The 23,015-nt window shown below is 61.9% G+C and overlaps 2 protein-coding genes across 4 annotated transcripts; one reads left to right on the plus strand and one right to left on the minus strand.

The window, feature by feature from the left end:
- Positions 1-224: 224 nt before the first annotated feature.
- Positions 225-6,539, minus strand: TSR2 (TSR2 ribosome maturation factor). Of its 3 annotated transcripts, none has more exons than XM_072920492.1 (5): positions 6,515-6,539; positions 3,297-3,387; positions 3,106-3,197; positions 781-1,014; positions 225-412 (listed from the first exon to the last, which is right to left on the minus strand). In XM_072920492.1, exons 1-5 carry the CDS (start codon positions 6,521-6,523, stop codon positions 341-343), a joined length of 498 nt encoding a protein of 165 aa, XP_072776593.1. In that variant the 5' UTR covers positions 6,524-6,539; the 3' UTR covers positions 225-340. The 3 variants fall into 3 exon arrangements, with proteins under 3 accessions (XP_072776593.1, XP_041568007.1, XP_072776591.1); XM_041712073.2 differs by lacking the exon at positions 6,515-6,539 and adding an exon at positions 3,577-3,704; XM_072920490.1 differs by lacking the exons at positions 3,297-3,387; positions 6,515-6,539 and adding an exon at positions 3,577-3,739.
- Positions 6,540-6,713: 174 nt separating this feature from the next.
- WNK3 (WNK lysine deficient protein kinase 3) lies at positions 6,714-22,437 on the plus strand. The gene is made up of 20 exons (XM_041712096.2): positions 6,714-7,251; positions 8,811-8,983; positions 9,047-9,267; positions 9,330-9,487; positions 9,571-9,659; positions 9,756-9,975; positions 10,863-11,109; positions 12,042-12,172; positions 12,244-13,875; positions 13,953-14,069; positions 14,372-14,482; positions 14,557-14,584; positions 14,652-14,732; positions 14,839-15,452; positions 17,204-17,357; positions 18,079-18,125; positions 18,821-19,023; positions 19,310-19,521; positions 20,724-20,842; positions 21,489-22,437. The coding sequence occupies exons 1-20, from the start codon at positions 6,943-6,945 to the stop codon at positions 21,612-21,614; spliced, it is 4,992 nt and encodes a 1,663-aa protein (XP_041568030.2). The 5' UTR covers positions 6,714-6,942; the 3' UTR covers positions 21,615-22,437.
- The last annotated feature ends 578 nt before the right edge of the window (positions 22,438-23,015 follow it).

Here is a 23,015-nt window from a genome sequence, read left to right on the forward strand (position 1 = left end):
TGGGTTAAACTGGGAGGGACTGGGTTAAACTGGGAGGGACTGGGTTATAGGACAGGGTTAAACTGGGAGGGACTGGGTTAAACTGGGAGGGACTGGGTTATAGGACAGGGTTAAACTGGGAGGGACTGGGTTATACTGGGAGGGATCTCTGGGGTCGCAGAGGGATCCACAGTGGGGCTGGGGTCTCTCTAAGCGGCCCCTCCCTCCAAAAATCACACAGCTCCTCTTCCCACACCCCGTGGGGGGAGGGGCCTTTATTCCCCCCCAGTTTGGGGAGCAGGGTGGGGGAGGGGTGTCCCCCAAATTGGGGGGGGGGACACACAGGACACCCCTCCCCCCATCATCGCCGCCGCCGCCGCTGCACCACGGTCCAGCCGTCCGAGGGGGGCGGGGGCGTCCCGCACTCCATGGCCTGGGGGGGACAATGACGTCATCAGTGTCACCCCCCCCTTGGTGACATCATCAGTGCCCCTCCCCTCCCGTCACAGGGGTCCTGGGGGGTCCCTCTCCCTAAATTTGGTGACACCATCACTGCCCCCACCCCCATCCCAGCTTCCCCCTGTTTGATGACATCATCAGGACCGAATGACATCATCAGGAATGACATCATCACCCCCAGCCCCTCCTCATTTGGGGGTCCTTGGGAGTCACCCCCCCCAATTTAATGACATCATCAGTATCCCCTCAGTTACACCCCATGATGTCATCACCACATCCCCACCCCCTTTGGTGACATCATCAGCTCCCCATGACATCATCACAGTGACGTCACCCCCTCACCTCCTCCTCTTCCTCGCCGCTCTCCTCCTCCTCCTCCTGCCCTCGCTCCGGGGGGCTCCGGGGGGCCGTGGGGGGGGTCCCGGGGGGGCTCTGGGGGTCTCCCCCGGGGCGGGCGGTGGCCAGGGCGGCGGCCAGGGCGGGGCCACGGCGGGCCAGAGCCCCCAGGGCCGCCCCCACGCCCCCCACGTCCCCACCCCGCGCCCGGGCAAACAGGGTCAGCAGCTCCCGGCTCACCTGCGGGGACACTGGGATGGACTGGGATGGACTGGGATGGACTGGGATGGACTGGGATGGACTGGGATGGGTCTGGGGGATGCTGAGGGGCGATGTGTGGGACTGGGATGGACTGGGATGGACTGGGATGGGTGTGGGGGACGCTGAAGGGCGATTTGTGGGACTGGGGAGGTAACTGGGATGGACTGGGATGTACTGGGATGGGTGTGGGGGACGCTAAGGGGCGATGTGTGGGACTGGGGAGGTAACTGGGATGGACTGGGATGGGTGTGAGGGATGCTGAGAGGCGATGTGTGGGACTGGGGAGGTAACTGGGATGGACTGGGATGTACTGGGATGGGTCTGGGGGATGCTGAGAGGATAGTGTGGGACTGGGGAGGTAACTGGGATGGACTGGGATGTACTGGGATGTACTGGGATGGGTCTGGGGGATGCTGAGAGGATAGTGTGGGACTGGGGAGGTAACTGGGATGGACTGGGATGGACTGGGATGGGTCTGGGGGATGCTGAGAGGCGATGTGTGGGACTGGGGAGGTAACTGGGATGGACTGGGATGGACTGGGATGGGTCTGGGGGATGCTGAGAGGATAGTGTGGGACTGGGGAGGTAACTGGGATGGACTGGGATGGACTGGGATGGGTCTGGGGGATGCTGAGGGGTGATGTGTGGGACTGGGGAGGTAACTGGGATGTACTGGGATGTACTGGGATGGGTCTGGGGGATGCTGAGAGGATAGTGTGGGACTGGGGAGGTAACTGGGATGTACTGGGATGGACTGGGATGGGTCTGGGGGATGCTGAGAGGCGATGTGTGGGACTGGGGAGGTAACTGGGATGGACTGGGATGGGTCTGGGGGATGCTGAGAGGCGATGTGTGGGACTGGGATGGACTGGGATGGACTGGGATGGACTGGGATGGGTGTGGGGGACGCTGAGGGGCGATGTGTGGGACTGGGGAGGTAACTGGGATAGACTGGGATGGACTGGGATGGGTCTGGGGGATGCTGAGAGGATAGTGTGGGACTGGGGAGGTAACTGGGATGTACTGGGATGGGTCTGGGGGATGTTGAGAGGATAGTATGGGACTGGGGAGGTAACTGGGATGGACTGGGATGGGTCTGGGGGACGCTGAGGGGCGATGTGTGGGACTGGGGAGGTAACTGGGATGTACTGGGATGGGTGTGGGGGATGCTGAGAGGATAGTGTGGGACTGGGGAGGTAACTGGGATGGACTGGGATGTACTGGGATGGGTGTGGGGGATGCTGAGAGGATAGTGTGGGACTGGGGAGGTAACTGGGATGGACTGGGATGGGTCTGGGGGACGCTGAGAGGATAGTGTGGGACTGGGGAGGTAACTGGGATGGACTGGGATGGACTGGGATGGGTCTGGGGGATGCTGAGGGGTGATGTGTGGGACTGGGGAGGTAACTGGGATGCACTGGGATGTACTGGGATGGGTGTGGGGGATGCTGAGAGGCGATGTGTGGGAATGGGGAGGTAACTGGGATGGACTGGGATGGACTGGGATGGGTCTGGGGGACGCTGAGAGGATAGTGTGGGACTGGGGAGGTAACTGGGATGGACTGGGATGGGTCTGGGGGATGCTGAGAGGATAGTGTGGGACTGGGGAGGTAACTGGGATGGACTGGGATGGACTGGGATGGGTCTGGGGGATGCTGAGAGGATAGTGTGGGACTGGGGAGGTAACTGGGATGTACTGGGATGGACTGGGATGGATCTGGGGGACGCTGAGGGGTGTTGTGTGGGACTGGGATGTACTGGGAGGAAGTAAAAGAGCACTGAAAACAAACTGGTCTATACTGGGAGGCTCTGGGAGCACTGAAGGATGGTAGCAACAGTCTGGGGATGGAACGGGATGAAGTGGGAGTGGCTACTGGGAACATCCTTATCCATACTGGTTTATACTGGGAGCACTTGGGAAGGCACCAAGGGTACCAGGAAGGGCCAAAGGCCACTGAAAGATGCTGAGAGCAGCCCGAGGACAAACTGGGCTGTACTGGGAGTGCCTGGGGGAGGCTGGCCAGCTGCTGGGAGCACACTGGTCCATACTGGTCCATACTGGGAGCCCACCTGCTGCAGGCTGCCATCCTCCACCACCGTGTCGAACTCGTTGTCCATCACCTCGGCCAGGAAATCCTCCACCTCCTCCTGCTCCAGGTCAGCTGGGGGGGGGATGGGGGGGATTGAGGGGGGGGTTGTCACCTCTGCCCCTCCCCCCCCGCCCCTCCCTCCCCCCGGGGTGGGGGAGGGGCAGCACGCACCGTTCTGCGTGAAGAAATCGAGCAGCGCCGAGCTGAGCCACGCGGCCTTTTCGGGCCCCTGCGGCCCCCCGAAGCCCTGCGCCACCGCCAGCTGTGGGGACAGCCCGGGGGGGACATGGGGACACCCGGTGCTGGCCCCGGGGTGCCCCGGCCGTGTCCCCAAGTGCCCCCCGGAGCTCCCGCACGCTGTCCCCCCTCATCTGCAGCGCCTCCCACGCTCCCAGCACAGCTCGCAGATCCCCCAGTGTCCCCCGCAAGTGTCACCAGGTGTGTCCCTCACCTGCAGCGCCGCCCACCCGCCCAGCACGGCGCGCACCCCCTCCGCGAACAGCGCCCGCGCCTCCACCCCGGGGGCCGCCATGACGGCGCTGCGCAGGCCGCGCGGCCGAGCGCCGAACCCGCGAGCGAGCGAGGCACGGAGCGATCCCCGAATCATCCATGGGCGCCTGGGGGCGTGGCGCGCAGGCGCGGCAGGGCGGGGGCGTGAGGGTGAGGGGCGTGGCCTCGGGGCAGAACGGGACTACAGCTCCCGACAGCCCCCGCGCGGCGGCGGTCACGTGACGTGGTGAGAGGGTGGGGGCTGTGAGGGGATATGGGGGGATATGGGGCACGGGGGAATATGGGGCACGGGGGGATATGGGGGGATATGGGGGGATATGGGGCGATATGGGGCACGGGGGGATATGGGGGCATGGGGGGATATGGGGCACAGGTGGCTCTGGGGAGATATGGGGTACGGGGGGATATGGGGACACGGGAGGGATATGGGGGCATAGGTGTCTCTGAGGGGATATGGGGCATGGGGGGATATGGGGCATGGGGGGATATGGGGTACAGGTGGCTCTGGGGGGATATGGGGCATGGGGGGATATGGGGTACAGGTGGCTCTGGGGGGATATGGGGGGATATGGGGTACAGGTGCCTCTGGGGGGATATGGGGCACAGGGAGGATATGGGGAGATATGGGGCATGGGGGGATATGGGGGCACAGGTGGCTCTGGGTGGGATATGGGGCACGGGGGGATATGGGGACACAGGTGGCTCTGGGGGGATATGGGGGCACAGGAGGGATATGGGGGGATATGGGGCATGGGGGGATATGGGGCACAGGTGGCTCTGTGTGGGATATGGGGGCACAGGTGGCTCTGGGGGGATATGGGGCACGGGGGGATATGAGGAGATATGGGGCACGGGGGGATATGAGGAGATATGGGGCACGGGGGGATATGGGGAGATATGGGGCATGGGGGGATATGGGGTACAGGTGGCTCTGGGGGGATACGGGGACACGGGAGGGATATGGGGGCACAGGAGGGATATGGGGCACAGGGGGGATATGGGGGCACAGGAGGGATATGGGGAGATATGGGGCATGGGGGGATATGGGGTAGAGGTGGCTCTGGGGGGATATGGGGCATGGGGGGATATGGGGCACAGGGGGATATGGGGTACAGGTGGCTCTGGGGCGATATGGAGCACGGGGGGATATGAGGAGATATGGGGCACGGAGGGATATGGGGTACAGGTGGCTCTGGGGGGGATATGGGGCACGGGGGGATATGGGGCACGGGGGGATATGGGGGGATATGGGGCACGGGGGGATATGGGGGCACAGGAGGGATATGGCGGCATAGGTGGCTCTGGGGGGATATGAGGGCATGGGGGGATATGGGAAGATACGGGGCATGGGGGGATACGGGAAGATAAGGGGCATGGGGGGATACGGGGCATGAGGGGATATGGGGTACAGGTAGCTCTGGGGAGATATGGGGCATGGGGGGATATGGGGGCACGGGGGGATATGGGGAGATATGGGGCATGGGGGGATATGGGGTACAGGTGGCTCTGTGTGGGATATGGGGGCACAGGAGGGATATGGGGCATGGGGGGATATGGGGGCACAGGTGGCTCTGGGTGGGATATGGGGCATGGGGGGATATGGGGGTACAGGTGGCTCTGGGGGGATATGGGGCTGTAGGGGATATGGGGTACAGGTGGCTCTGGGGGGGATATGGGGCACAGGGAGGATATGGGGGCACAGGTGGCTCTGGGGGGATATGGGGCACAGGTGGCTCTGGGGGGATATGAGGGCATGGGGGGATATGGGGAGATATGGGGCATGGGGGGATATGGGGGCACAGGTGGCTCTGGGGGTATATGGGGCATGGGGGGATATGGGGCACAGGTGGCTCTGGGGGGATATGGGGGGATATGGGGCACGGAGGATATGGGGGCACAGGAGGGATATGGGGGGATATGGGGGCACAGGTGGCTCTGGGGGGATATGAGGGCATGGGGGGATATGGGGGCACAGGAGGGATATGGGGAGATATGGGGCATGAGGGGATATGGGGTACAGGTGGCTCTGGGGGGATATGGGGCACGGGGGGATATGGGGACACGGGAGGGATATGGGGCACAGGTGGCTCTGGGGAGATATGGGGCATGGGGGGATATGGGGGCACAGGAGGGATATGGGGAGATATGGGGCATGGTGGGATATGGGGCACGGGGGGATATGAGGAGATATGGGGCACGGGGAGGATATGGGGGCACAGGTGGCTCTGGGGGGATATGGGGGGATATGGGGCATGGGGGGATATGGGGGCACAGGGGGATATGGGGAGATATGGGGCACAGGGGGGATATGGGGGCACAGGAGGGATATGGGGAGATATGGGGCACAGGGGGGATATGGGGTACAGGAGGGATATGGGGCATGGGGGGATATGGGAGTACTATAGGGGGTGGGGGACACACAGGGGCTGGAGGGATGTGGGGGGCTATAGGGGCTGGGGGGCTCTATGGGGTAGGGGGGCTTTAGAGGCTGGGGGGCTCTATAGGGTAGCGGGGCTTTAGAGGCTGGGGAGATCAATGGGGAGTATCGGGTCTGTAGGGGTTGGGGGGCTCTGTGGGGGGATAGAGGGGCTTTAGGAGCTGGGGGGCTCTATGGGGGCGCTATAGGGGACACACAGGAACTGGGGGGGGGCTATAGGGGGTGGTCCAAAGCGGCTATAGGGGTCACAACTGGGCACATAGGGGGGGTCCCACAGCAGGGGGGGCTATGGCATCCTTGGGGGGGGTCCCTATAGTGTCCTTGGGGGGTACCCAGAGCACCCGAGGGTACCTATAGCATCCTTGGGGGGGTCCCTATAGTGTCCTTGGGGGGTACCCAGAGCACCCGAGGGTACCTATGGCATCCTTGGGGGCGGGCGTACCTGTAGCATCCTTTTTGGGGGGGGGGCTGCCCCCGGAAGTCCTTCCTCCGCAGGAAGAGCAGCCGCTGTGCGGGGGGGGGGGGCCGGGGGGATGCTTCCACCCCCCCCAGATTTCGGGGACCCCCCCAATTAACACCGCTGCCCTTATTAATTACATCCTCCCACCCCCCCGATTGCCCCCCCAGCCCCACCGAAGCCTCTTTGTCTCCCACGCAGGTCCCCCCCCCGCGGGGGAGGGGGTGACGCGACCACCGCCGGTGCCACCCGAGGGGGGGGACACCCCTAAAATCGAGGTGACCCCCCCCCACCAGACCCCTTAAACCACCCCCGGACACGCGGCCCCCTCCCCCCCCATCCATAGGGGCGGCCGGGGGAGGGGGGGTCACCCCCTAAAATTTTCGGGTGGGTGGGGGGGAGTGGGGACAACCATGGCCGCCGATTTGGGGGACCCCAAAACTTCCACGTCCCCCCCCGCCCCCCCAAAACGCTTCTTCCGCAAGAGCGTGGAGGTGCTGGAGGAGGAGGAGCGGGGGGAGCGCGGCGGAGACCCCGGCCCGAGGGGCGACCCCCGGCTCGGGGGGGGCGAGGAGGAGGAGGCGGAGATGAAGGCCGTGGCCACATCGCCCGGTGGCCGCTTCCTCAAGTTCGACATCGAGCTGGGACGTGGCGCCTTCAAGACGGTGTTCAAGGGATTCGACACCGACACCTGGGTGGAGGTGGCCTGGTGTGAGCTGCAGGTGAGCCCTGAGCGGGGTGAGGGGTGAGTTTTGGGGGGTTGGGGGTCGTGAGTTGGTGGGTGGGAGGTGAAATTTGGCTTCTTTTGGGATATCGGATGGGGCGGTTGTGTAGTGAGGTTTTGGAGGGGGTTTGAGGCTCTTTAGAAGATGGGGACACCCCAAAATTTGTCGTGAAGTGGCTGATTGGCTTCTCAAGTTGGTGTTGAGCTTCTTTCAAAGCTGTGAGTGGTTCCTCAAACTCATCTTGAGGCTCTTCTGATATCAGTGATCCCCAAATCCACCCTTGAATCCCACAGCTGGTCCTTTGAGCTCGCCCTGAACCCCTCCCAAACTCAGACACCCCAAAATTCAACATGAACCCCTTGATTGGCCCCTCAAATTGATGTGAAGCCCTTTCAAAGCTGTGATTGGTTCCTCAAACTCATCTTGAGGCTCTTCCCATATCAGTGATCTCCAAAACCCACCCATGAGCCTTTCAGCTCGCCTTGAGCCCCTCCCAAAGATAGGGACACCCCAAAATTCATCATGAACCCCCTGACTGGCTCCTCAAATTGAGACCAGAAATTCACCACGACCCCCACAGTTCACCCCCCTCCCACCTCTGCCCCCCACAGCCACCCCAAATCCCATCGATTCCCCCAAAGTGAGCCACTTGTCCCCCAAAGTGCTTTGCTGCCCCCTGGAACTGGGGGTGAGGATGATGATGATGGAGTTTGAGGGTGAGGATGATGACCCTGGAGTTGGATGATGATGATGATGATGGTGATGATGGTGATGATGATGATGGTGGTGATGATGCTGGCAATGATTCTGAGGTTTGGGGATGGTGGTGATACTGGGATTGGAGAATAATGATGATGGTGATGACAACAACCCTGGAATTTGGGGATGGGGATGATGATGATGATGATGACCCTGGAGTTTGGGGATGGGGATGATGATGATGATGGTGACCCTGGAATTTGGGGATGGGGATGATGATGACCCTGGAATTTGGGGATGGGGATGATGATGATGACAACAACCCTGGAATTTGGGGATGGGGATGATGATGATGATGATAACAACAATCCTGGAATTTGGGGTTGATGGTGATGATGATGATGATGATGATGACCCTGGAATTTGGGGATGGGGATGATGATGATGACCCTGGAATTTGGGGATGGGGATGATGATGATGATGATGACCCTGGAATTTGGGGATGGGGATGATGATGATGATGATAACAACAATCCTGGAATTTGGGGTTGATGGTGATGATGATGATGATGACCCTGGAATTTGGGGATGGGGATGATGATGATGATGATAACAACAGCCCTGGAATTTGGGGATGGGGATGATGATGATGATGATACTGGAGTTGGAGGATGACGACGATGGTGCTGCCAATGATCCTGAGGTTTAGGCATGATGATGATGATGATCCCGGGGCTGGAGAATGATGATGAAGGCGATGATGATGACGATCCTGGGGCTGGGGGCTGCTAACACTGACCCTGGAGCCCGGAGCCAATGCCGCTGCCGGACTTTGGGGTGTGTCTGTGCCCCCCAGGACCGCAAGCTGACCAAGGCGGAGCAGCAGCGCTTCAAGGAGGAGGCCGAGATGCTCAAGGGGCTGCAGCACCCCAACATCGTCCGCTTCTACGACTCCTGGGAGTCCTCGCTCCGCGGCAAGAAGTGCATTGTCCTCGTCACCGAGCTCATGACCTCAGGAACCCTCAAGACGTGAGTTGGGGGCGCGAGGGAACGCCGTGGGGGGGTCTGGGCGTGGCTGATGGGACCCCACAGGTACCTCAAGAGGTTCAAGGTGATGAAGCCGAAGGTGCTGCGGAGCTGGTGCCGGCAGATCCTGAAGGGGCTGCAGTTCCTGCACACGAGGACGCCGCCCATCATCCACCGCGACCTCAAGTGCGACAACATCTTCATCACCGGCCCCACCGGCTCCGTCAAGATCGGCGACCTGGGGCTGGCCACGCTCATGCGCACGTCCTTCGCCAAGAGCGTCATCGGTGAGCGCCGTGGGGACCTCGGGGACGCCCCTGAGGAGCCCCCCTGACCGCCCACCCCACAGGGACCCCCGAGTTCATGGCCCCCGAGATGTACGAGGAGCGCTACGACGAGTCCGTGGACGTCTACGCCTTCGGGATGTGCATGCTGGAGATGGGCACGTCCGAGTATCCCTACTCCGAGTGCCAGAACGCCGCCCAGATCTACCGCAAAGTCACCAGCGTGGGTGTCCCACCAGCCCCTGAGACCCCCAGAGCCCCCCAAAGCCCCCTCAGAGCCCCCCAAGTCACCGTGTCCCCCCACAGGGCATCAAGCCGGCGAGTTTCAACAAGGTGACGGACCCCGAGGTGAAGGAGATCATCGAGGGCTGCATCCGGCAGAACAAGGCTGAGAGGTGGGTGGGGTGGTGGCCTGGGGCTCGGTGGCCCCCCAGGATGACCACACTGACCACACTGACCACACTGACCACACCCCCACGCCCCCACGCCAGGCTGTCCATCCGGGACCTGCTGGACCACGCGTTCTTCGCCGAGGACACGGGGCTGCGCGTGGAGTTGGCCGAGGAGGACGCGGGGCTGGACCCGGCGCTGGCGCTGCGCCTCTGGGTGGAGGACCCCAAAAAGCTCAAGGGCAAGCACAAGGACAACGAGGCCATCGAGTTCAGCTTCAACCTGGAGGCTGATGTCCCTGAGGAGGTGGCCTATGAGATGGTGAGGGAGTGACCCCAAAACCCCTCAGGGGTGGGCCCAAATTGGTCTCGATTCTCCCCAAACACAATGAACCTCCAAAATTGTGGCTCAAGCTCATGTTGAACATCCCCAAAGGCAGTGACATCCCAAAATCCACCCAGGAGCCCAAGAGTTGGTCCCACCAACTTTTCTTGAGTCCCTTCCAGAGCAAAAGTCACCCCAAAATTAATCTATCAACCTCAGTTTGAACCTCTCCCAAAACCAACAATGCCTCAAAGCTCATCCTTTAACCTCATCTGGAACCTCTCCCCCAGAACTGATCCCTAAACCTCACCTTGAACCTCTCCCAAAACCAACACCCCAAAAATTCATCCCTGAACCTCTCCCAAAACCAACACCCCCCAAAATTCATCCCCGAACCTCACCTTGAACCTCTCCCAAAACTGACACCCCAAAAATTCATCCCTGAACCTCTCCCAAAACCAACGACGCCCCAAAATTCATCCCCGAACCTCACCTTGAACTTCTCCCAAAACTGACACCCCAAAAATTCATCCCTGAACCACTCCCAAAACCAACACCCCCCAAAATTCATCCCTGAACTTCACCTTAAACCTCTTCCAAAACTAACACCCCAAAAATTCATCCCTGAACCTCTCCCAAAACCAACACCCCCCAAAATTCATCCCTGAACCTCACCTTGAACCTCTCCCAAAACTGACACCCCAAAATTCATCCCTGAACCTCACCTTGAACCTCTCCCAAAACCAACACCCCCCAAAATTCATCTCCGAACCTCACCTTGAACCTCTCCCAAAACCAACACCTCCCGAAATTCCCTCTGGAGCCAATCCCGAGCCCCCCCAGCTCTCGCTGCCCCCCTGGACACCCCAAATTCCCCTCCTCAGGTGAAATCCGGGTTCTTCCACGAGAGCGACTCCAAGGCCGTGGCCAAATCCATCCGGGACCGGCTGGCGCTGGTGAGGAAGACGCGGGAGAAGAAGCAGGCGGAGGGCCGGGGGGGCCCCGAGGGCCGGGGGGGCCCCGAGGGCCGGGGGGGCCCCGAGGGCCGGGGGGGCCCCGAGAACGAGGACACCGAGGTGGATCAGCACGTGCGGCAGCAGCTGCTGCGGGAGCAGCCCCCGCCCGGCCCTGGTGAGACCCCAAAACTGCCCCCAGACCCTCAAACTGCTCCTTAAAAGTGCCCCCAGTGTCCCCAAAACTGTCCCTGGACAACCAAAACTGCCCCCAGACCCTCAAACTGCACCCTAGAACTGCCCCCAGTGTCCCCAGAACTGCCCCTGGACACCCAGAACTGCCCCCAGACCCTCAAACTGCACCCTAGAACTGCCCTCAGTGCCCCCAGACCTGCCCCTGGACACCCAGAACTGCCCCCAGACCCTCAAACTGCCCCTGGACACCCAGAACTGCCCCCAGACCCTCAAACTGCCCTCAGGGCCCCCAAAACTGCCCCTGGACACCCAGAACTGCCCCCAGACTCTCAAACTGCACCCTAGAACTGCCCCCAGTGCCCCCAGAACAGCCCCTGGACACCCAGAACTGCCCCCAGACCCTCAAACTGCACCCTAGAACTGCCCTCAGTGTCCCCAAAATTGTCCCTGGACACCCAGAACTGCCCCCAGACCCTAAAACTGCACCCTAGAACTTCCCCCAGTGCCCCCAGAACTGCCCCTGGACACCCAGAACTGCCCCCAGACCCTCAAACTGCCCCCAGTGCCCCCAGAACTGCCCCTGGACACCCAGAACTGCCCCCAGACCCTCAAACTACACCCCAAAACTGTTCCCAACCCCTCAAAACTGCCCCCAGACTCCTGGGCTTCCCCCAGCGCCTCCAAACTGACCCCACTGCCCCCAAAACTGCCCCTGGCCCCCCAAAAATGCCACTCTGCCACTGATGTGACCCCTGGGCTTCCCCCAGCCCCCCCAAAACTGTCCCTGGACCCCCCAGGCTGCCCCCAGCCCCCCCAAAACTGCCCCTCTTGTTCCCCCAAACTGCTCAAGGTGCCCCCTGCCCCCAGTGAGACCCCCCAGCAGTGACACCCCCCCCCTCTGCTCCCTCCCCACAGCTGAGGGGCTCCTGGACAACCCCCCACCCCCAGATGTCCCCGGTTCCTGCGGTGTCACCGGGACACCTGAGCAGCTCTGGGGGTACCCACAGGCACCCCAGGACGGGGTGTCCCCCCCTGTGCCACCACTGGTAAGTGTCCACCACACTGGGGGGTCCTGGGGGGGGTCCAGACCCCCCTGGCACTGCCCTGTGTCCTGCAGGTGACGCAGGGGACCGAGGGGACAGCAGAGGATGGCACCGGAGGAGCCACCACGGAGCCAGCTGGGCCTGAGGGGGACCCCCGTGGCTGTGGCGGGGGGTCGGTGACAGTGGGGACACAGCCACAGGTGGCACCTGGGGCACCGGGGCCGGGGATGGCACCAAGAGTGGCAGCAGGGGTGGCACTGCCAGCTGCGGGGGTGACAGCGGCTCCTGGAGCGTCACCAGCGCAAGGAGTGCCACCTCCTACTGGAGTGCCACCAGCCTCAGGGGGGACAGCAGCTCTGGGGGTGCCACCAGCTCTGGGGGTGCCACCTCCAGCCGGAATGCCACCAGCCCAGGGGATGGCACCAGTGCCAGGGGTGACACCAGCCCAAGGGGTGCCACCCCTGGCTGGGGTGCCACCACAGTTGGTCCCCATGGTGCAGCTGCAGCCAGGCCTTGGAATGCCACCGAAAACCCCTGGGATGCCACCAGGTCCAGGAATGCCACCAGCCCAGGGGATGCCACCAGGTCCAGGAATGTCACCAGCCCAGGGGATGCCACCAGGTCCAGGAATGCCACCAGCCCAGGGGATGCCACCAGGTCCAGGAATGTCACCAGCCCAGGGGATGCCACCAGGTCCAGGAATGCCACCACCATCTGGGATGCCACCAGCCCAGGGGATGCCGCCAGCCCAGGGGATGCCACCACAGCCAGTCCCCACCATGCAGCCGCAGCTGGTGCCAGGGATGTCACCAGCTCCAGGGATGCCAGCAGTGGTGGGGATGTCACCAGCTCTGGGGGTTCCACCACTGTCCATCATGACATCAGTCATGGGGATGTCATCAGCCCCGGAGATGCCAACTCCATCCATGATGCCACCAGCACAAGGGATGCCACCTCCGTCTGTGATGCCACCAGTCATGGGAGTGTCACCAGCCCCAGGGGTGCCACCTGCCCAAGGGATGCCACCATCGTCCATGATGCCACCAGCCTCAGAGATGCCACCATCGTCCATGGTGCCACCAGCCATGGTGATGCCACCAGCACAAGGGATGCCACCAGCACAAGGGATGCCACCAGCACAAGGGATGCCACCAGCACAAGGGATGCCAGCTCCACCCATGATGCCACCAGCCCCAGGGGTGCCACCTCCAACTGTGCTGCCACCAGCCGTGGGGATGCCACAAGCTCCAGAGATGCCACCACCATCCATGATGCCACCAGCCGTGGGGATGCCACAAGCTCCAGAGATGCCACCACCATCCATGATGCCACCAGCCGTGGGGATGCCACAAGCTCCAGAGATGCCACCACCATCCATGATGCCACCAGCCGTGGGGATGCCACAAGCTCCAGAGATGCCACCACCATCCATGATGCCACCAGCCGTGGGGATGCCACAAGCCCCAGAGATGCCACCACCATCCATGATGCCACCAGCCGTGGGGATGCCACAAGCTCCAGAGATGCCACCACCGTCCCCAATGCTACAACCCCCAGTGCTCCCTGGCCCCGAGGACCCCTCGGTGCCCGCCGAGGCCGCGTCCCTGCTGCGTGTCCCCGATGTCCCCGAGGTCCCCGGGCCGCGTGCCCGGCAGCGCCGCGCGTCGTGCCAGCGCCCCGCCCGCTTCCAGCTCACCGTGCTGCAGGTCAGGGCGGGGCTGGGGGCTGTGGGGGGCTGCGTGGGGACATCCCAGCATGGTCACAGAGTGTCACCACCCCCCAGGTGTCCTCAGCTGGGGACAACACGGTGGAGTGCCAGCTGGAGACCCACGACAGCAAGATGGTCACCTTCAGGTTTGACGCGGACGGGGACGCGCCCGAGGACATCGCCTGCTACATGGTGACCCCCAAGCCCCGAGCTGTCCCCGTGTCCCCTTCCCCAGTCTCTGTCCCCTGTCCCTGTCCCCTCCCCAGCCAATGTCCACCTCTGGAGCGAGTCCCTTCCCTCCAGTCCTTGTCCCTCTCCCTCAATCTGTGCCCCCCCAAACCACGTCCTCTTCCCCAATCTGTGTCCCCCTCCCCAACCCACACCCCCCCCACAATCCGAGTCCCCCTCCCCACTCTGTGTCCCCGTGTCCCCAGTCCATGTCCCCTTCCCCAATCTCTGTCCCCTTCCCAATCTCTGTCCCCCCCTCCCCACAGGTTGAGGACAACTTTGTCCTGGAGGGGGAGAGGGACAAGTTCGTGGAGGAGCTCAAGGCCATCGTGACGCAGGCCCGGGAGCTCCTCGGGACCCCCGCCCCGGACCCCCAGGTGCTCCCCCTGCCCCACCCCACCCCTCCCCCCACCCAGACCCCCGCTGACCCCCCAAATGTGTCTCCCCCCAGGTGGGACCCCTGGAGCCGCCAGCGGGTGGTGAGTAGTGGGGGAGGGGAGGGGGTTGGGGTCACCCCCCACCCTCTGACCCCTCGCCCCCCACCAGGGGAAGGTCCCCCCCAGTCATCGCCCGTGGGGCGCTGGAGGTTCTGCATCAACCAAACCATCCGGAACCGCGAGGCCACCGGTGCGTCCCCAGGGCTGGGAGGGGACACGGACCTGCCACCACCCCCCCAGGGCTGAGGGGTGTCACCTGCACCCCCATCCCTGACGGGGGTATCCCCTCCCCACAGGCCCCGGGGGACCCCCACCCACCCGGAGAGCTCTGGGGACATCCCAGGGGGGTCCCCAAGGACAGGGGACAAACAAGAGCGGAGTGTCGGAGCAGGACGGGCCAGGGGGACCAGAGACAGGGGTCTCCAATGCCCAGGACCTCGATGTCCCCCAGGGCCAGGGGTCGGCTGTCCCCAAACCGGAGGAGTTGGGTGTCCCCCAGGCTTTGGGGACAGCTGTCACCAGTCCCCAGGAGGTCACACCAGAGAAGATCAACCTCGAAGCCCAAGATCTGGGGGCTCCCCAAGGCCTGGGGCTGAGTGACCCCAGCTCTGGACATCTGGATGTGGCTGTCCCCAAACCTCCGGAGCTCGATGGCCACCAAGAGCCCCTCGTCCCTGGGAACGCAGAGCCGGGTGTCCCCCAGGAACAGGGGACAGTCACTGCCCCATGGGAGCAGGAGGGACCCAGGGAACCGCCCGACCCCCCAGAGCCAGATGTGTCCCAAGAGCCAGGTGACCTCCAAGGACTGGGGACATTCGTCACTGGGCCCCCAGAGCCAACAGGTGACCCCCAAGGACTTGGGACATTTGTCACCGGTGCTTGGGGACAGGAGGGACCACCAGGACCAAAGGTGAGTGTTCCCCACTCCAAGAGCTGGACACCTCCAAGCCCCAGGTGTCCTCCAGTCCCCAAGGTCTCAGTGTCCCTCAAGGACCAGAGGCCACTGTCCTTATCCCCAGAATTTTGGTGTCCCCCAAACCCAAACCCCAAGACCTCGGTGTTCCCCAAAGACCAGGAATGATTGTAGCCAACCCCAAACTCCCTGTCCCCCAAACTCTGAGTCCTTGGTGTCCCTGAACCCCAAACCCCAATGCCCCAATGACCCCAGAACCTCAGCCCCAAGGCCTTGATGACCCCCAGCTCCAAGACCCAATGACCCTAAACCCAAACCCCCATGCTCCTGATGCCCCTTTAACTTCAAGATGTCAGTATCCCCCAAACCCAAAATCCCATATTCCAGTTCCCATTCCTGTTCTCAATCCCATTCCCGTTGCCAATCCCGTTCCCGTTCCCATTCCCGTTCCCGTTCCGCAGGCCATGCCCCCACTCCCGTTCCCAGTCCCGTTCCTGTTCCCGTTCCCATTCCCGTTCCCATTCCCATTCCCGTTCCCATTCCCGTTCCCATTCCCGTTCCCATTCCCGTTCCCATTCCGCAGGCCGTGCCCCCAATCCTGTTCCCAATCCCGTTTCTGTTCCGCAGGCCATGCCCCCAGTCCTGTTCCCATTCCCGTTCTCAATCCCATTCCCATTCCCGTTCCCATTCCCGTTCCCAATCCCGTTCCCGTTCCGCAGGCCGTGCCCCCAGTCCTGTTCCCAATCCCGTTCCCGTTCTGCAGGCCGTGCCCCCATTCCCATTCCCATTCCCGTTCCCATTCCTGTTCCCGTTCCCAATCCCGTTCCCAATCCCATTCCTGTTCCCATTCCGCAGGCCGTGTCCCCATTCCCATTCCCGTTCCCATTCCGCAGGCCGTGCCCCCATTCCCAGTCCCGTTCCCAGTCCCGTTCCCGTCCCGTTCCCAATCCCGTTCCCGTCCCATTCCCGTTCCCAATCCCATTCCCGTTCCGCAGGCCATGCCCCCATTCCCGTTCCCAATCCCATTCCCGTTCCGCAGGCCATGCCCCCATTCCCGTTCCCAATCCCATTCCCGTTCCCAATCCCGTTCCCAATCCCGTTCCCGTTCCCAATCCCGTTCCCAATCCCGTTCCCGTTCCCGTCCCGTTCCCGTTCCCGTTCCCAATCCTGTTCCTGTTCCCAATCCCATTCCTGTTCCCGTTCCCATTCCCGTTCCTGTTCCGCAGGCCGTGCCCCCAGTCCTGTTCCCGTTCCCAATCCCGTTCCCATTCCCGTTCCCATTCCACAGGCCGTGCCCCCATTCCCATTCCCAGTCCCATTCCCGTTCCCATTCCCGTTCCCGTTCCGCAGGCCGTGCCCCCAATCCCGTTCCCATTCCGCAGGCCATGCCCCCAGTCCTGTTCCCATTCCCAGTCCCGTTCCCAATCCCATTCCCGTTCCCAGTCCCATTCCCATTCCCGTTCCCAATCCCGTTCCCGTTCCGCAGGCCGTGCCCCCATTCCCGTTCCCAATCCCATTCCCAGTCCCGTTCCCATTCCCAGTCCCGTTCCCAGTCCCAATCCCATTCCCAATCCCGTTCCCGTTCCCATTCCGCAGGCCGTGCCCCCAATCCCATTCCCGTTCCCATTCCCATTCCCGTTCCCGTTCCCAATCCCATTCCCGTTCCCATTCCCATTCCCGTTCCCAATCCCATTCCCGTTCCCAATCCCATTCCCAATCCCAATCCCGTTCCCGTTCCCGTTCCGCAGGCCGTGCCCCCCGCCCGCCCCCCGCCCGGGGGTGCCTCGTTCCCGCTGGGGCTGTGCCCCCGCCTGCGCAGCCCCCGCAAGGGTTGGGGGCGCCGCATCAAGAGCTGGGCCCGGCGCCTGCGCCCCCCTTCCGTGGGGGGAGACCCCCACACAGGTATGGGGGGACCCCAAAACCCCTGGGGAGCCCCACACCCCATCTGTGCCCCCCCGTACCCCTAAACCCTATCTGTGCCCCCCCTGTACCCCTAAACCCCATCTGTGCCCCCCTGTACACCTAAACCCCATCTGTGTCCCCTTGTACCCCTAAACCCCATCTGTGTCCCCCATGTACCCCTAAACCCCATCTGTGCCCCCCCTGTACCCCTAAACCCCGTCTATGCCCCCCATGTACCCCTAAACCCCATCTGTGCCCCCCGTGTACCCCTAAACCCCATCTGTGCCCCCATCTGTACCCCTAAACCCCATCTGTGCCCCCCATGTACCCCTAAACCCCATCTGTGCCCCCCTGTACCCCTAAACCCTATGTGTGTGCCCCTAAACCCCATCTGTGCCCCCCATGTACCCCTAAACCCCATCTGTGCCCCCCATGTACCCCTAAAGCCCATCTGTGTCCCCCTGTACCCCTAAACCCTATGTGTGTACCCCTAAACCCCATCTGTGCCCCCCCGTACCCCTAAACCCCATCTGTGCCCCCCCTGTACCCCTAAACCCCATCTGTGCCCCCATCTGTACCCCATCTGTGCCCCCTATTCATAGCCCTTCATGTACCCCCCATGGTGCCCCCATGTGCCCCCCATACCCCCATTTACACCCCCGTGTGCCCCCCCGTACCCCCATTTCCCCCTGTGACCCCCCATGACCTCCCCGTCCCACAGAGGAGCCAGAGGAACTCGGGGACCCCCCAAGGCAAGGGCACTGCCAGGTGGGTGTTGGGGACCCCAAAGGGCCCCAGGAACCCTAAAACTGCCACATGGACCCCCCCAAAACTGCCCCAGAGACCTCAGAACTACCCCAAGAGACTCCAGAGTTATCCCAGGGACCCCCAAACCACCCCAGAGACCCCTGATCTGCCCCAGGAACCCCCCTAAACTGACCCAAGGAATCCCCAAACTGCCCCAGGGACCCCAGAACTACCTCAGAAACCCCCAAACTGTCCCGGGGACCCCCCAAACTGTTCCAAGGGACCTCCAAACTGCCCCAGGGACCCCAGAACTACCTCAGAAACCCCCAAACTGTCCCGGGGACCCCCCAAACTGTTCTGAGGGACCTCCAAACTGCCCCAGGGACCCCAGAACTACCTCAGAAACCCCAAACTGTCCCGGGGACCCCCCAAACTGTTCCAAGGGACCTCCAAACTGCCCCAGGGACCCCAGAACTACCTCAGAAACCCCCAAACTGTCCCGGGGACCCCCCAAACTACCTCAGAAACCCCCAAACTGTCCCGGGGACCCCCCAAACTGTTCCAAGGGACCTCCAAACTGCCCCAGGGACCCCTCCAAACAGCCTCGGAGATCCCCAAAACTACCCCAGAGACCCCCAAACTGCCCCAGGGACCCCAAATCCCTCCCTCTTCACCCCCATCTCCTGTCACCCCTCTCTCCCCCTGTCCCTTCCCAGCCACCCCCTGAGCCCACCGACCCCGAGGGCGACTGGGGGGGCCCCAGCTCAGGCAGTGAGAGTGGGGGGCTGGGGGGACCCCCACACCCCCCCGGGGCCCCCCTGCTCCCCCCGGGGTCCCCTGAGACCCCCCTGAGCAGCGACGGGGATTCGGAGCCCGAGGACGAGGCGCTGCGGGAGCAGCTGCGGCGGCTGCGGGAAAAGTGAGTGAGGGGCTTTGGGGGGATTTGGGGGGGTCCTGAGGAGGTTTTGGGGTTTTGAGAGGTTTGGGGACACCCCCCCGACCCCACCTGGGCATATCCAGGAGGTGCTGGAGCTGAGTGTGGCAGGACTGGGACCCCGCTGGACCCCTCCAAGCACGTCCAGGAGCCACCAGTGCAGCTCCCTGGGGGGGTTTGGGGTCTCGGGGAGGTTTTGGGGGTCTCGGGGAGGTTTTGGGGGTCTCGGGGAGGTTTTGGGGACCCCCGTGACCCCCCCTGGTCCCCCCAGGCACATCCAGGAGGTTCTGGAGCTGCGGGCACGGCAGGACCGGGAGCTGCGGGAGCTGCACCGGCGGCTCCGGGCCCTCAAAGAGGCCCGGGGGGACCCCCCAAAATGGGGAGGGGGCGGTGGGACCCCCCCCCAGCGTGGCCACGGGGGGTCCCCGCGGCGGCCTCGGGGGGCCCGGGCGCGAGGGAGGGGCCGGGGAGTGGCCCTGACAGGTTTGGGGGGAAAGGAGGGGATTTTGGGGGGCAAGGAGGGGATTTGGGGGGACAAAGAGGGGATTTGGGGGGGCAAGGAGGGGATTTTGGGGGGCAAGGAGGGGATTTTGGGGGGCAAGGAGGGGATTTGGGGGGGCAAGGAGGGGATTTGGGGGGAAAGGAGGGGATTTTGGGGGGCAAGGAGGGGATTTTGGGGGGGCAAGGAGGGGATTTGGGGGGCAAGGAGGGGATTTTGGGGGGCAAGGAGGGGATTTTGGGGGGACAAAGAGGGGATTTGAGGGGGCAAGGAGGGGATTTGGGGGGACAAAGAGGGGATTTGGGGGGACAAAGAGGGGATTTGGGGGGAAAGGAGGGGATTTTGGGGGGCAAGGAGGGGATTTTGGGGGGAAAGGAGGGGATTTTGGGGGGCAAGGAGGGGATTTGGGGGGGCAAGGAGGGGATTTGGGGGGACAAAGAGGGGATTTGGGGGGAAAGGAGGGGATTTTGGGGGGCAAGGAGGGGATTTGGGGGGACAAGGAGGGGATTTTGGGGGGCAAGGAGGGGATTTGGGGGGGCAAGGAGGAGATTTTGGGGTGGAGGAAGGGGGTTGGGGTTAAAAGGGGAGGTTTTGGGGTGCAGGGAAGGGGGTTTGGGGTTAAAAGGGGAGGTTTTGGGGTGCAGGGAAGGGGGTTTGGGGTTAAAAGGGGAGGTTTTGGGGTGCAGGGAAGGGGGTTGGGGTTAAAAGGGGAGGTTTTGGGGTGCAGGGAAGGGGGTTTGGGGTAAAAAGCAGAGGTTTTGGGGTGCAGGGGGAGGGGGTTTGGGGTAAAATGCGGAGGTTTTGGGGTGCAGGGAAGGGGGTTTGGGGTAAAAAGCAGAGGTTTTGGGGTGCAGGGGGAGGGGGTTTGGGGTATGAAGAGTTTGGGGTGTTGGGAGGTTGAGGGTAAGAGGGTTATGGGGTGCAAAGGGGATGTTGGGGAGCAAGGAGGGGATTTTGGGGTACAGGGGGAGGTTTTGGGGTACAAAGAGGGGATTTTGTGTGTGAAGAAGGAGGTTTAGGGGTAAAAAGGGGAAGTTTTAGGGTGCAGAGAGGGATTTTGGGATTTTGGGGGTGCACAGTTTGGGGTAAAAAGAGGTTTTGCCGTGCAGGGAGGAGGGGTTTTGGGGTGCAGGGGGAGGTTTTTGGGTGCTCCTCTGTTTTGCAAACTCCTCTCCCTCACCCACAGAAGCCTCAGCCCCCTCCCCAGGCCCCCCAACCCCCCCGGCCCCCCCAAAAAAGGGGCTCTTCACCGACGACCTGCACCGGCTGGTGGATGAGTGGGTCCAGGACACGGCCAGGGCCCAGGTGGGGGGGCTGGGGGGGACTTTGGGGGGCTGCAGGGATTGTTTGGGGGGGGTGGGAGGCCTGCACCCCTTTTTTGGGGGGACTAGAGGGGCCCTGTATCCCATTTTTAGGGGTTGGGAGGGCTTTTTGGGAGCCTGGGGGGATTTTTTGGGGGGGCCTGAGATGGTTATTGGGGGGCTGGGGGGGCTGCATCCCATTTTTGGGGTGCTCAGGGGATTTTGGGGGGCTAGAGGGGTCATGCACCCCATTTTTGGGAGTCTTGGGGTGGGTGGGAAAGCTGAGAGGGTTTTTTGGGGAGGGGCTGAGATTGCTTTTAGGGAGCTGAACCCCCTTTTTGGGGGTATGAGGGGATCTATTGGGGGGGCTGCACCCCATTTTGGGGAGCTTCACCCCATTTTTGGGGGGCTGGGGGCATCTTGGGGGGCTGGCATGGTTGGGGGGGGACCCTGAACTTCCTTTTTTGCTGTCTGGGGGATCCCCACACTCATTTTTGGGGGGCTGGGGGCATCTTGGGGGGCTGACATGGCTTGGGGGGTACCCTGAACTTCCTTTTGGGGGGGTTGGGGGTGCACTTCACCCCCTTTTTGGGGGTCTGGGGGGGATCCCCAAAACCTGAACACCCCTTTTTTTCCCCCCACTCCCCCAGGCCACCTCCTCCTGGGTCTCCACCCTGCGTGGCACTCGTGGGACCCCCCGAAAATGGGGGGAGCTGCCCCCCCCAAAACCTGCCCTGCGTGGGGGGGGCAGCCCCCTCCCCCCAGGGGCCGAGTGAGGGGGGGGTCCCCAGACCCTGACCCCTCCAACCCCCGTGATTTTGGGTCAAAACCCCAATTTTCAGCCCCTAAATTCCTTTGTTTCACCCCAAAACCCCCTTGTTTTACTCCCACATTGGGTGACCCCAAATTTCCAGCCCTAAAATGACCTCGTTTCACCTCAAAATTCCCCTAATTTGGGTCCTGTGCTGTGACCCCTATTTCTGGCCCCAAAATTGCCTTATTTTGCCCTAAAATTCCCCCTTTTTTGCTGCCCCCTTGGGCTGAATTTTTGGCCTCAATTCACCCCCAAAATCCCCTTTTTAGGATACTCAAGCCCCCCCACCTCCTCGCAATTTCTGGCCCCGAAACCACCTCATTTTGACCCCAAATTCCCCCTTTTTGGATCCAAAATCTCTCTATTGTATCCCAACCCCTCCTTTTTTGTGTTACTCCCTGTTTGCAAGGTGACTGCACTTTCTGGTGCCCAAAATCCCCTCATTTCACTCCAAAACTCCCCTTTTTTGTGCCCTGCCCACCCCAATTTTCTGCCCTAAATCCCTCATTCTACCCCAAAATCCCCTTTTAGGGCCTTTCCCCCTCTGCATGAGGTGACCCCATTTTTTAGCCCCCAAATCACCTCATTTCACCCCAAAAATCTCGTTTTTTGTGGCCTTTCCACCTCTCTTTTCCACCTCCCTGAATGTGATGCCACTTGTTGGCCCCAAAATTGCCTTGTTTCATCCCAAAACCCCTTTTTTGGGCCTATCTCCCCTTTTTTTACCCCTCCTACAACATTACCCCACTTTTTGCTCCCCAAATCGCATAATTTCATCCCAAAAATTCTCTTTTAGGACCTGCCCTTCCCCCACAGGATATCATCCCAGTTTTCAGCCCCAAAATCTCCTCATTTCACACAAAAATCCCTTTTTTTGGGTCTTGCCACTCTTTTGTCCCCACACAAAGCAACCCAATTTTTAGCCCTTAAACGGCCTCAGTTTGCCCTAAAACACAAACAGTTGAACCCCAATGTTTCATTTATCTAAAAATTCCTCTTTTTTCCCCCTGAAAACACTTCAGAGTCCCCAGAATTCCCATTTTTCACCCAAAGCCCCTCACAGGCTTGGAATTTCTCCTAATGTGACCACAGTGGAGGCAGGTGGGCTGTACTGGGTTTACTGGTGACCCACCCCCCCATACTGGTCATACTGGTGCAACAACCCCCTCTCATTCCTGTACCCCTCCCTCAACCCATTTTTGGGTCATTTTGTCGTGTTTTCCTCTCATCTACCTCACCCCTTCACCAAGCCAGCAAGGTTTCGGGGTGAATTCTCAAGTGTTCTGGTTCGAGAGGGTGGGGAAGGCGTTTGTTTTGCGGGGAAATTGTTAAAAAGCGCGAAAAACAAAAAAAAAAATCCTAA

This window comes from Taeniopygia guttata, chromosome 31 (genome assembly GCF_048771995.1).
Source record: "Taeniopygia guttata chromosome 31, bTaeGut7.mat, whole genome shotgun sequence".
NCBI classification, from domain to species: Eukaryota; Metazoa; Chordata; class Aves; order Passeriformes; family Estrildidae; genus Taeniopygia; species Taeniopygia guttata.